Source organism: Psittacula echo (genome assembly GCF_963264785.1).
Source record: "Psittacula echo genome assembly, chromosome: 4".
In the NCBI taxonomy this organism is placed as follows: Eukaryota; Metazoa; Chordata; class Aves; order Psittaciformes; family Psittacidae; genus Psittacula; species Psittacula echo.
In genome coordinates this window covers 86,677,061-86,689,071 of record NC_137738.1, presented here as the reverse complement: position 1 = coordinate 86,689,071, position 12,011 = coordinate 86,677,061, and the positions used below count along the sequence as shown (strand labels likewise).

The 12,011-nt window shown below is 46.1% G+C and overlaps 1 protein-coding gene across 1 annotated transcript; it reads left to right on the top strand.

Annotated features, from left to right (window-relative positions):
* Nucleotides 1-425: 425 nt before the first annotated feature.
* On the top strand, nucleotides 426-2,195 carry KBTBD11 (kelch repeat and BTB domain containing 11; the record flags this gene model as incomplete). Its single annotated transcript, XM_080616084.1, has 1 exon — nucleotides 426-2,195. One exon carries the CDS (start codon nucleotides 426-428, stop codon nucleotides 2,193-2,195), a length of 1,770 nt encoding a protein of 589 aa, XP_080472210.1.
* Between the last annotated feature and the right edge of the window lie 9,816 nt (nucleotides 2,196-12,011).

Genomic DNA, 12,011 nt, shown 5'->3' with positions numbered 1-12,011 from the left:
TGGGTACAAACTGCTTCACATTTTTCCATTAGCAACAGGAAAACGAGAATTGCTTTTCAGGCTGTTGGGGTGGTCATCGGGGCGATATCCCCCACCCCTCCCCAGAAAGAGGCCGTGTTTTCGGGGGGTGAGCTAGTGCAGTTAGCCGCGGGCAGCGGGAGGCGGCAGAGCCGCAGGACGGATCTTCCAGGGAAAGGAGAAACGCGGGTTTAGTCCCGGAAACCAGACGCAGCCCCGCCTGCGAGAGCGGCGGCTCTGTGTTAAGACGGAGCAGCTGGGAGGGGGGAAAGGCGGCAGCAGGGAGAGGAGCTGGGCGGCGGGAAGCTGAGCGCTCTCCGGTTTCCCCGCAGGTGATGGCCGTCCGGCTGCGGCCCGGAGCCCTCCGCACGGGAGCAGCACGGCGCCGGCACAGCTAGCGCGCACCCATGGAGGGCAGCGGTGCCGTGGAGGAGGAGGAGAGCGGGGCCGGGCCCGGCGCCCCACCGCCGCCGCCGCCACCCACCCCGGCCGCCCCCTGTGGCTTCAGCTCCTCCCTCTGCTTCAGCGCCACCGCAGCCGAGCCACAGCCGCCTGCTGCCGGGGGCCGAGTGGTGGAGAGCCAGTGGGAGATCAACAACGCCGCCTGCCAGCCGGAGGAGGAGGAAGAGGAGGCGGTAGGGACGCTGTGCCGGCCGGCGGAGGAGCCCGATCTGGTCATCGAGGTCTCGGGGCGTCGCATCCGGGCGCACAAGTCAGTGCTGGCTGCTAAGAGTGACTACTTTCGTGCCCGCGCCTCGCGGGATGTCCTGCGTGTGAAGGGAGTGAGCTACGGAGCACTGCGACTCCTCATCGACTATGTGTACACGGCCCGCATGGGCGAGGTGCGGCACGACAACCTGGCCGAGGTGGTGAGCGGGGCCCGCGTCCTCCAGATGCCCTGTGCCCTACACTGTGCCGCGGAGGCCATGCGTGCCCAGCTCCGCCTCAGCAACTGCTACCAGCTCCTCTGCCTGGCAAAGAAGCACCGGCTGGCGGAGCTGCGGGAGGCTGCCTACCGCTTCATGAGCGATCACTACCTGGAGGTGCTGCGGGAGCCCAGTGTCTATGGCCATCTCAGTGGCACTGAGCGGGACCTTATCCTGCAGCGGCGCATGGAGGCCGGCCGGCCCTGCTTGCTGGTGGCCGAGGTCAGCGATGCTTTCGAGCGGCCAGGTGGTAGCAGCCGGCCACAGAGCCGGGAGAGCAGCCGGCCACAGAGCCCCTCCTCCGTGGTGTCACTGGAGGAGAGTGGTTCCCTCATCCACTGCTACCAGGAGGCCAGTGGCGAGTGGAGGGTGCTGACGCGCCTGCCTGAGGAGGCCAATGCTAAGGGCTGCGCCATGTGCGTCCTCCACAACTACCTCTTCCTAGCAGGGGGCATCATGGCGGGGCCAGCAGGTGGTGAGTCCCGGGCCCGCCTTTCTGACAAGGTCTTCTGCTACAACCCCCTAACTGATACCTGGAGCCAGGTGCGGCCACTGGCTCAGCCCCGCTCGCAGCTCAAGTTGCTGGCCCTGGACGGTTACCTCTATGCCGTGGGGGGTGAGTGCCTCTTCACCGTGGAGAGGTATGACCCACGGGCAGACCGCTGGAGCCCTGTGGCACCCCTGCCCAAGGGTGCCTTCGCCGTGGCTCATGAGGCCACCACCTGCAACGGGGAGATCTATGTATCAGGAGGCTCCCTGTTCTACCGCCTGCTCAAGTATGACCCCAAACGTGATGAGTGGCAGGAGTGCCCTTATAACAGCAGCCGCCGGCGCTCTGCTGACATGGTGGCCTTCAAGAGTTTCATCTATCGCTTTGATGTGAGCAGTGGCCGTGGTGGGGAGCAGGGCCCAGGTGGTGGGAGCGGCGGTGGTGTTGAAGTTTTCCGGTACAATACAGTGGCCAAGCGCTGGAGCCAGTGTGCCAGCCTGCGGCCCAGTGGTGGCCCCATCCAGCCCTTCCGCTGTACCCCCTTGGGCAACACCATCTACTGTGTCAACCGGACGGGCACCCTCCGCTTCAACCTAGCCCAGGATGGTGAGGTGGAAGCAGATGGTGGACTCAAGGGCACCTTCGATGGAGAGCTTCTTAAAGCTCCGTTGGATGCCAAGGGTGTCCTCCTACCCTTTGTGCTCACCCTGCCCGAGAGGCTGGACAAAACAGGGGACCAGGAGGGCTCCCTCCCACTGTGAGGTGGCCAGCCTGGCTCTGGCTTCCCGAGTGGGGAGCAGGATTGCAGCTGTGGGGGAGCACAAACTCTCACCACAAACTCCCCCCTACAGAGGGGACCCTCTCTGGCATGTTTGCAGAGAGAGGGAACTCCCCCTTTCCTCCTCTCTGTTCCCAAGTTGTTGAACTGGAGCTACTTGGTTGTAACGCATCTCATGTTTGCTGTGCTTTGTGTGAAAAGCCAAGCACATGAAAGGAAAAGCTGCTATAAAGGATGACCTCTGGATTATGTTTGTGCCAATTCCCAATCTGAGAAAAAAACCCAAACTTCTTTACACCTGGATTTCTGAAAGATTCCTGACAACAGTGTCATAATGGGACGTTACTTATAATAGTGGTTGCGTGTTTACACGTAGTTGCAATCTGGGCTGGAGCCTTTTCTTCCATTTATTTTCCTTCTTTCTGGGATGATAGGGAAGGATAAACACAGCATAGTTTAGCTGCATTTTGTTTTTATGTTAAACCAACTATTTTCTGTGCTAGAAAAGTATAGGAAGAATATCTCCATCACAGCCTTTCATTTCTGGTGCAATAAGAGGGTTTAAGGAAGACGTGGCACTGTGTGGTCCCAGGAATTTCAACCACAAATGATTTAACAGATACCAGACTTAAAGTTTTAAGTAACACAAATGTGTGCCGCATGTTTATATTTGGAATAAACAAAAATAAACAGAAAAAGGCAAGTTACCTTTTTAAAATGTGGCATATCAGATATGAAATGTTGATATGTTCTTTATTTGAAACAGGCAATGGTTTCTGTATAGAAAGTCATTGTTTTATTACTTTTTTATCAGAGATTTTAAATTACAACAGAAATGAACTGAAGCTGTTCAGACTGCAACTGATTGACATGGCCATATATGCCACTAGAATTGGGGGAAATACTTTGTACTTCAGCTGCTCTTTAATTAACTGCAGGTCAAGGAAGATTAACCTAAACCAAATGTAAATTCTTTGAAACTGACTGCAGACAGCTTAAATATTTCACTGTATGTTAAGTATCCTGTGGCAAGAGGCTTTTCCAACTTACTGCAAGACCATCAGTGGAGGACATGGAAAACAGGAATGTGCTACACATGTTTATTATATTGTGCACTAGCATGATGCTATTTCCCTATCTTTTGGTTAAGAGACTGCTTTATTTATTTCAATCCAGTGATTGCTGTAATCAGTAACTCCTTATTAACTGCAGTATGCGCTGACAGCATACACTGTCATTGGGATTCTGAACCACCCAAGAGCGCTGTTTGTGGAGCAGCATCCTAATGAGATGAAACCATACAAAGCTTCTTGCTGCCTGTGGGAAGTGGGAGCATACTTTTTGTCATGTTACTCACAACTGGAAAAATGTAAACCGTCTAAACCCTCTACGCAGACAGACTATATTGAAAAGGGCACATTTATTTTATACATTTTATATAATAAAAAAAATCAGTAGGCAAGGCAAATGTTTTATCTTTCTGATAAATCACTGAGAAACCTTTTCTTAAAAAAAAAAAGAACCAATGTTTTTCCTGATACATTGCTGTATATTCAGCCTGGAACTGGCGCACACTGTGGAAGGGAATTGTTTTATGTTCAAAGCTGTAGCATTGATTCATATTTTAGAATGACATAGGGACCTTACATCAAAGAAAGCAGATCTTTTTATGTTTTATTACAATGTTTCTGTTAAACAGGACATTAGCATTCCTATACATTATTGCTAGTTCCAAATGAAGGCAGCAGGCTCTGTCCTAAAAGACACCATCTTCACAAAAAAGTATAGTGGAGTTTATAGCTACTTCTTTCCTTCACTTTCATGTTTTTTGTTGGTTTTTTTTGTTTGTTTGTTTTCTTTTTTTCTCTATCTGTCTTGCATGGGAGTTTAATTCAGCTGAGCTGGTTAGCCATCCTGTAGAAAATAGTGGTCTGCTCCTAAGAGTTCTTAGCCAAGTGAGCCTGTTCCCTAATGGGCTACCTAAAGCATCAGCCAGGTAAGAGCTATAGGCCTACAGAGTGTGACACTTAACTTAGCCTCAGTACAGGTTGGTGCAGTGGAATTTAATACCATTCACTGAATGGTGGACTTAATTCCCAGACAAAAAATCTTGGAAATATTGACTCTAAATTAAATTACAGCATTGTAGCTTGAGCAGGAGAGAAAATCTGTGTTTGCCTTCAACATAATTTTTATGTTAACTGTGGAAAGTATTTCAAGCTGTGTAATGAAATGCTTAGGTGCATAGTTAAACTAAAGACATACGCACTAGTCCAGATTTTGAATTAGCAGAGTCACCAGGAACACACAAGGAAATGTCTGCTTTATCTTTCAACACAATACAATTTCATAGTTCAAAATACTATGTAGTATATAGTTCTTATACTACAACATAGTGATGAATCAAGCCAGCTGTTGCATTCCTATTAAGCATTTATTAAAATGAATTTTGGGAAGTCACCATGATTTAAACTGCAAAAATAAGCCACAGAACTGTAGAACCATAGAACGGTTTGGGTTGGAAGAGACCTTAAAACTCATGTAGTTCCAGCCCCCTGCCATGGGCAGGGAGGGACGCATTCCGTGACACCGGGTTGCTCAAAGTCCCCTTCAACCTGGTGTTGAGCACTGCCAGGGATGGGGCAGCCACAGCTTCTCTGGGCAACCTCTGCCAGTGTCTCACTGCCCTCACAGGAAGGAGTCTCCTCCTAATATCTAATCTAAATCTCCCCTCTTTTAGACTTTCGGTAAAGAATGAAATATATCCTTTCTTCCAGTATTTTTTGCTGTGGACTATGAATAAATAAATTTGGAAATAATCTTTATAGTAATAAGCATTCTGTGAGCCTGCAGCAGTTAGTATTTTTGCTAGCTCCTATTATTAGAAAAGGTTGAATCAAGTGCTTACCCGCTTTCACTGTTTACACTGTGTAAATGAGGGCAGAGTCTGGTCTTCATTAGTAGCTGTCTATCAAACCTGTTTCCTTTGTGTGTTCTCTGCATAATCACAGCCTGATGATTGACAACAGAGGCATGTTGCTAGCTAGATTTCCTACTCTGTGGCCTCTGTTTCCTCCCTGGTGAGCCTGAGGCAGGTTTGCTGAGAGTTGTTTTTTTCTTCCCAGCTATATCTTCAGCATATCCAAAAAACCCCCACCAAACCTGGATACTAACACCAGAATTTAGAAATTCAGGCCTTTGAAAACCAACATTGTCATTCCCAAATTCTTCGCAACCACTGTCCCTTTGACATGCAAAGGTTCTCCTCTGTCCATGCAGAACTGCCCACCTCTGAGCAGTTAGTCACCTACTTAGCTACTGCCTCAAATTCTTTGAGACTAGATGCGACCTGGAAGCTTCTGGTTTTATATAGTTTTATAGTTTTATGGTGCAAGCTAAAGAGCCAGCCCATCGCTCCCTCTCCTCCCCCCCAAACTGTATTTGCATATATTTTGCTTTTAAAGCAGCTGTTTAATAGCCAAAAGGCTACTGTGTTTGCATAGGAACATAAAATCTCAGAAATCATTGAGGTAGGGGAATTCAAACCCTCATCCTCACTGACTGATCTGAAACTAGCTGGAGAGGCATAGTCCTCTCTACTGTCTGTCTTCTCCATGAATCTAATCCCCTTCTCCCACTTTTAATAGGATGTGCAGGAGAGTTTTTCTGCTTCCTCCTTCCTAGATTACTCCTGTTTTCATGGTCATCTGCCACAGGATGCCGGCTTAAATTCCCTCAAGCTGAGTAAAGAGTGAATTCAGGCCTTCCACTTCATATGTGTATGTTCTTAAATGTAGATGACTAGAAGAGGAGTGTTGGGACCACCTCCTGTGGCTCTTTTTCAGGGATGAACCTCATGCAAATTCTCCAGAAGTGCGCATAGGGTTCTGCGCAGCAAGTTCTGGGTAGATTCCAGGCTCCAGCTCTTTGGTGGGTAATTCAGGGCACATTTAGTACGTTACTGCAATTGGGCAAGTTTTCTTCTGTGGAAAGCTTTCCCAGGCTCTGTATTTTGGATTGCCAGTCTGAGCAGGGACTCCAGGCACTGCACTGGGAGGCCAAGCAGGTATTGGGGTGCTTCTCATGGCTGACACCTTGGTAAAGAGGCACTGCAGTGCCTGACATGGAAATGCTGAAAGCCTTCATCACATCTAAAACTAAATCCCTGTTTCAACATAGTAACAAGCCATCTTAGCAAATGCTAATAACAGATGGGACTTTAGTATTTCTATCATAAAAAGAGATCTTAGTTGCAACAAAGGCATGTGTACAAATTCTGTTTACACTTGGAAACTAAGTCAAAGGAATAATTGGCAAAAGAATAATCCTATTTGATCAAGACAGGCACTGTTAAGCAACATGGGAAGGATGCTAATCATACCCTATTCATGAATGCAGTTGTGCAGTAGGTGATATAAATTCTGTCCACAAAAATATTCTTTGTAAGTATGTAAGTACCTGGTAAAATTTAAAGTGATAAAAGAATAAATTATTCACATGAAAGCTGTAACTCTCCTGTGCCATTTGATTGGCTCTCAGTGTTGTATTCCCATTATTGCTATTCATGGGCAGCTTTTCCAGCTTTCCAGGATCCATTCCATTGACTGCTCTGTAGCTGTGTTACCCTTCATTATCGCAGAGCTTGACAGTGGTACCAGAGTGATTTACTTTGTGTCTGCACTGACATGTAGTGCTTTCTACTTGAATGAACCTAGAAGGTTTAGACAGAATTGTATCTCTGGGCTTTTGTTTTTCAGTGGCATTGCTCCTGGGAAACTTAAGAAAGTATAAGAAGGGATATAGTGGTACCTTTGAGCAGTTGTACTAGCAAGCATTTAATTAATTTGGTTTTTTGTCTGCTATTATTCTGCGTACTAAAGTTGCACTGGATTTAACAGAACATCTCTGTGTAGCTGTTAGGAGTATGAGCCTGGGTATTATTGTAGCAAAATATGTTTTTATTTAAGTATATTTACTGCCTCAACTCCTACTCTGAGATAATTTAATGCAAGTTTGTAATAGTTCCACACATTTAGTAGACTACTGGAACTATTTTGACTTTACATTACTGCTAATAAAGGCAGAGATTGACACAAGTTCAGTAAAATTGTGCACTCAGAATATTATAATCACACACTTTTCATTTGCTTTGGCCTACTGAATGCTGAGAGCTGCTGGAACAAACCTGTCCATAGTAGGAATCAGCAGGTGTGCTGGTTTTGGCTGGGGTAGAGTTAATTTTCTTCATAGTATCTGGTATGGGGCTGTGTTTTGGATCTGTGCTGATAACACAGGGCTGTTTCAGTGCTCACACAGAGACAAGGTCTTTTCTGCTCCCCACCCCACCAGTGAGGAGGCTGGGGGTGCACAAGGAATTTGGAGGAGACACAGCCAGGACAACTGACCCCAAGTAGCCCAGGGGATATTCCAGACCATGTGGCGTAATGCTCAGAATATAAAGAGGAGGAGGAAGAAGAAGGAAGGCGATGGGGGGGACATTTGGAGTTACAGCATTTGTCTTCCCAAGTAACCCTGATGTGTGATGGAGTCCTGCTTTCCTGGAGATGGCTGAACACCTGCCTGACAATGGGAAGTGGTGAATGAATTCCTTCTTTTGCTTTGCTTGTGTGTGGAGCTTTTGCTTTACCCATTAAATTGTCTTCATCTCAACCCACGAGTTTTCTCACTTTTACTTTTCAGTTTTCTCCCCTATCCCAGAGGGGGCGAGTGAGCGAGCTGCTGTTGGAACTGAGTTGCCAGCTGGGGTTAAACCAGAACAGGAGGCTATTTTGGAGATTCTCTACCTTTCATAGATTACTTAGTGGGAAGAAACAGGAGCGTGGGACAGAGGGATAGTAGAGAAGTGTGAGGAGTCAAAAATACCTACTCTATGTCCAGCTGAAACAAACAGTTGGGAAGGGGAACCAGAGTTAGTACTTGAGTCAGTGATGACTACAGGGACAGATTTTTTCAAATGTTTCTTAAACAGCCCGAGTTTTTTCCAATTATGTTGTTACTGTTACCATTTTGCACCTACAACTCAAACAACCACAATTGTTTGAGTTGTTTAAGAAGCTACTTTTTGCAGGCGCCTTGTGCTTTCCTTTACATCTTAGTGGATAACCTTGGGGAAATTTGTGAAATCATGAAGTAACAATGTCGATGCTGCCACTGACAACAGATTAACTAATGCAAATGCTTTAGACACTGTTCACAATTCAGATCAATTATATGTGTAACTGATGTATTAACAGTTTCATTTTTGAAGTATATATAGGTAGAGCTTTTTATGTACGCAGACTCGCGCTGTAATAAAATAAACACATACAAAAAGCTTATGCTCCTTAGGGATTTCTGGGTAACTCGTGTTTTTTCTTTATCATCTATCCAATCAGTTACAGTATTGTATTTGTTCCTATAAAGCAAAGACAAAATTATATGGATTATCACAAAAGTAAAATGTTTAGGAAATGCTTCTAAGGCTTAAGCAAAAGGGAATCTTCATGTCACAGTTCCGGGGTATTTGGAACATGAGCTTAGTGTAAATTCCAGTTGATTTTCCTTTCTTTCTTTCTTTTATCTTTTTCTTGTCAGTATGTTTAAGTACATTATTTATAAAAGTTACCTGTAGGTTTTCCCAGGATACTCTCCCATCTTACACCACGTCAGATTTTTGTCTGGAGTAGAGTTACAGCAGTGTAAGTAAAAGCAGAATCAAACACAACTTGAATTTTGTACTTTGTCTCCTACATATTTTCTCATCAGATAGTTTGCTTGAAATGAAATCATATCACCTATTTGAAAACTCCACGATCCATAGAGAGACCAGGTGGGGTTGGACCTGCTGTCATTTCCGTTACTTCTTTAGCTGCCCCCAACACGCAAGTTCTACCTGTTTCAGCTTTCTTACGTTTTCTTCAGAATGGCCAAATTCTGCCACTCATTAAGGCAGGGTAAATCTGGAATACCTCAAACAAACCTCTTAGACTGTGAGAAAATATGTTCCGTTCAGCCACAGAGTTTGGAGTCTCTTATAATTTACTGGGGGCCTTCACTGGAAAAGAGGAAAGCTGAGATAAGAGTAAAACTCGGGCAGTCACTAACATGAATGTGGTGGGGATTTTATTTTTTTAACTTCACTAGAATGTAAATTCCGTAACTGTGTCATTTTTCTCTGTGCTGAGAACTAGACACTGGGAAGCTTAGCGCCGATGAAATTTTATCCTAGTATATACTCCTGCTTGTTTCCTTCACCATTTAGGATCTACATCTCTCCAGATGCTTGGGCCCCAGGCTAAGGCTTCAGGTGTATCCAGATTCTGGTAAATGATGTGGCTGGGTCCAGTAGTTTGTGTCGTGTCACAAGATTAATTTTCCAGTTCTCAAACACTGAAACCACCAGTTGTAGCACGAAGGACTCAGGTTTCAAAGTCCTCTTGGTTTGGGTTTGGAGGATCCCGCATTATCATCTATTTCCAGGTACAATGCCTGTGTTTAGCATACTTGTGTTCATGTATTGGACTTCAAGAATTACAAAAGATTTCATATGAAAACATCAGGAAGTAGGTGGTGTTGGCTTGCATTCCCATGGAGAAGTCTTGCTGGAAAGGCAAATCTGCTTCAGTTCCTAGGCAGCACAAGCAGGGAGGTCATGTATACCTGGGAACTTCCGTGTCATACCCAGTTATTGTCTAGGGTGCAAAACAATGAGGTTTCAAAACTGGAGACATAAATGTGATGCATGGACCACCCACTGGATAAAAAATTGGCTGGATGGCCACATGCAGAGAGCTGCAGTTAACTGTTCAGTGTCCAACTGGAGATAGGTAATGAGTGGTGTCCCTCAGGGGTCAGTGTTGGAACCGATCCTGTTCAACATCTTTGTCCGCGACAGGGACAGTGGGATTGATGCACCCTCAGCAAGTTTGCCAATGACACCAAGCTGCGTGGTTCGGTTGACACGCTGGAGGGAAGGAATGCCATTCAGAGGGACCTCGACACGCTTGTGAGGTGGGCTGATGCGTGGGGGTGTTGGTTAATGAGAAACTTCACATGAGCCAGCTTCGCAGCATGCACTCGCAGCCCAGAAAGCCAACTGTATCCTGGGCTGCATCAAGAGGAGCATGACCAGCAGGTCGAAGCAGGTGATCCTGCCCCTCTACTCTGCTTTCGTGAGACCTCACTTGGAGTATTGTGTGCAGTTCTGGTGTCCTCAACATAAAAAGGACATGGAACTGTTGGAACAAGTGCAGAGGAGGGCCACGAGGATGATCAGGGGACTGGAGCACCTCCTGTATGAAGATAGGCTGAGAAAGTTGCGGCTGTTCAGCCTGGAGAAGAGAAGGCTGAGTGGAGACCTCATAGCAGCCTTCCAGTATCTGAAAGGGGCCTACAAGGATGCCAGAGGAGGACTTTTCATCAGAGACTGTAGTGACAGGACAAGGAGTAATGGGTTAAAACTTAAAACAGGGGAAGCTCAGGTTAGATATAAGGAGGAAGTTCTTTAAGGGTGGTGAGGCACTGGAGTGGGTGGCCCAGGGAAGTGGTAAATGTTCCATCCCTGTCAGCGTTCAAGGCCCGGTTGGACAGAGCCTTGGGTGATATGGTCTAGTGCGAGGCATCCCTGCCCGTGGTAGTGGGGTTGGAACTTGGATGATCTTCAGGTCCTTTCCAACCCTAACCATTCTATGATGCTAACACTTATCTTCAAACCTGTGTTTACAGCCTAAGGACAGATACACCCATGGTGGGTGGGGACAAAGGCAACTCAAATTAGTAATTAGCAATACTGGGACCATGCCTAGAAACAAATCCGATTTCTGTTTCAGGGTTGTGCTGTCCAGGCACCTGTAAACAGAAAAGAAAGAATTCATAGACTAAATAAAACCATGTGTCTAAAAGTAGGTCAGGGGAGCAATAGGCATTTATTACTCAGATGTGACAGTACCTGCAGGCTCCATTTCTAAATAAGTGTGAACAGCATCTGCATCTCATAAATACCACCAAGAGCAATTATTAGTGAGTCAGCTCAGCTGTGGAGGGGAGGGCGTGTGGTCTGACAACTGGGATACCTGCTTGTCAGGTCACTCCAGCAGTTACCAATGACAGAAAGGAGCTGAGTAAGTGAGTTTTCTCTGAATGAGAAGTCCTTGAATTGGAAGAAGTCTCTGAATTGGAAGTCCTTGGAAAGGAGAGAGGAAACAATGTACGCCTGGCGGTCTTATGCCATGCCCTTCATTGCTGGGCTCTCCGTGTGCTGGCAGCACCAGTTCTCGATGAATTCCCCAGTTCCCCCGTGAGTAGGTTGCTCATGGAGAGTTTTGAAGGTGATGTCTTTTTCTCTTCCTTCTTTTAATTTCTTCCTTTTTTTTTTTTTCTTTCTATTTTCCTTTTATTTTTTAATTTTTCTCCTTTCTTTTTTATCTCAGGTCATCCTCTCTCCTCCCACTTCCTCTTTTTTACCCATCTCTATTCCCCTCTCCATGCCCCAATTGCATTTATTACTTAGATGTGACTGATTTCTCAGATGCTACTCAGATTTCTCTCTCTGCTTGAATGTTCCAATAGGTCATACGGGGGGGGGGGGGGTGTGTGTGAATTTGGAAAAATTACCTATTGAAAACCAGTGAAACTCCTTTTCCTTTCCTCAGGAGGCAGACTTTCCTTCCCTAGCCTGCTAATTTTTTCCCTTAACAAAGCCCTTAGTTTCTAGATGAAGTGGGGAAGACTTAATCCATCTGCTTCTTGGCAGAAAAGTACAATAAACCAGGAGCTGTTTGCTTCCTCAGGTAATAAACAA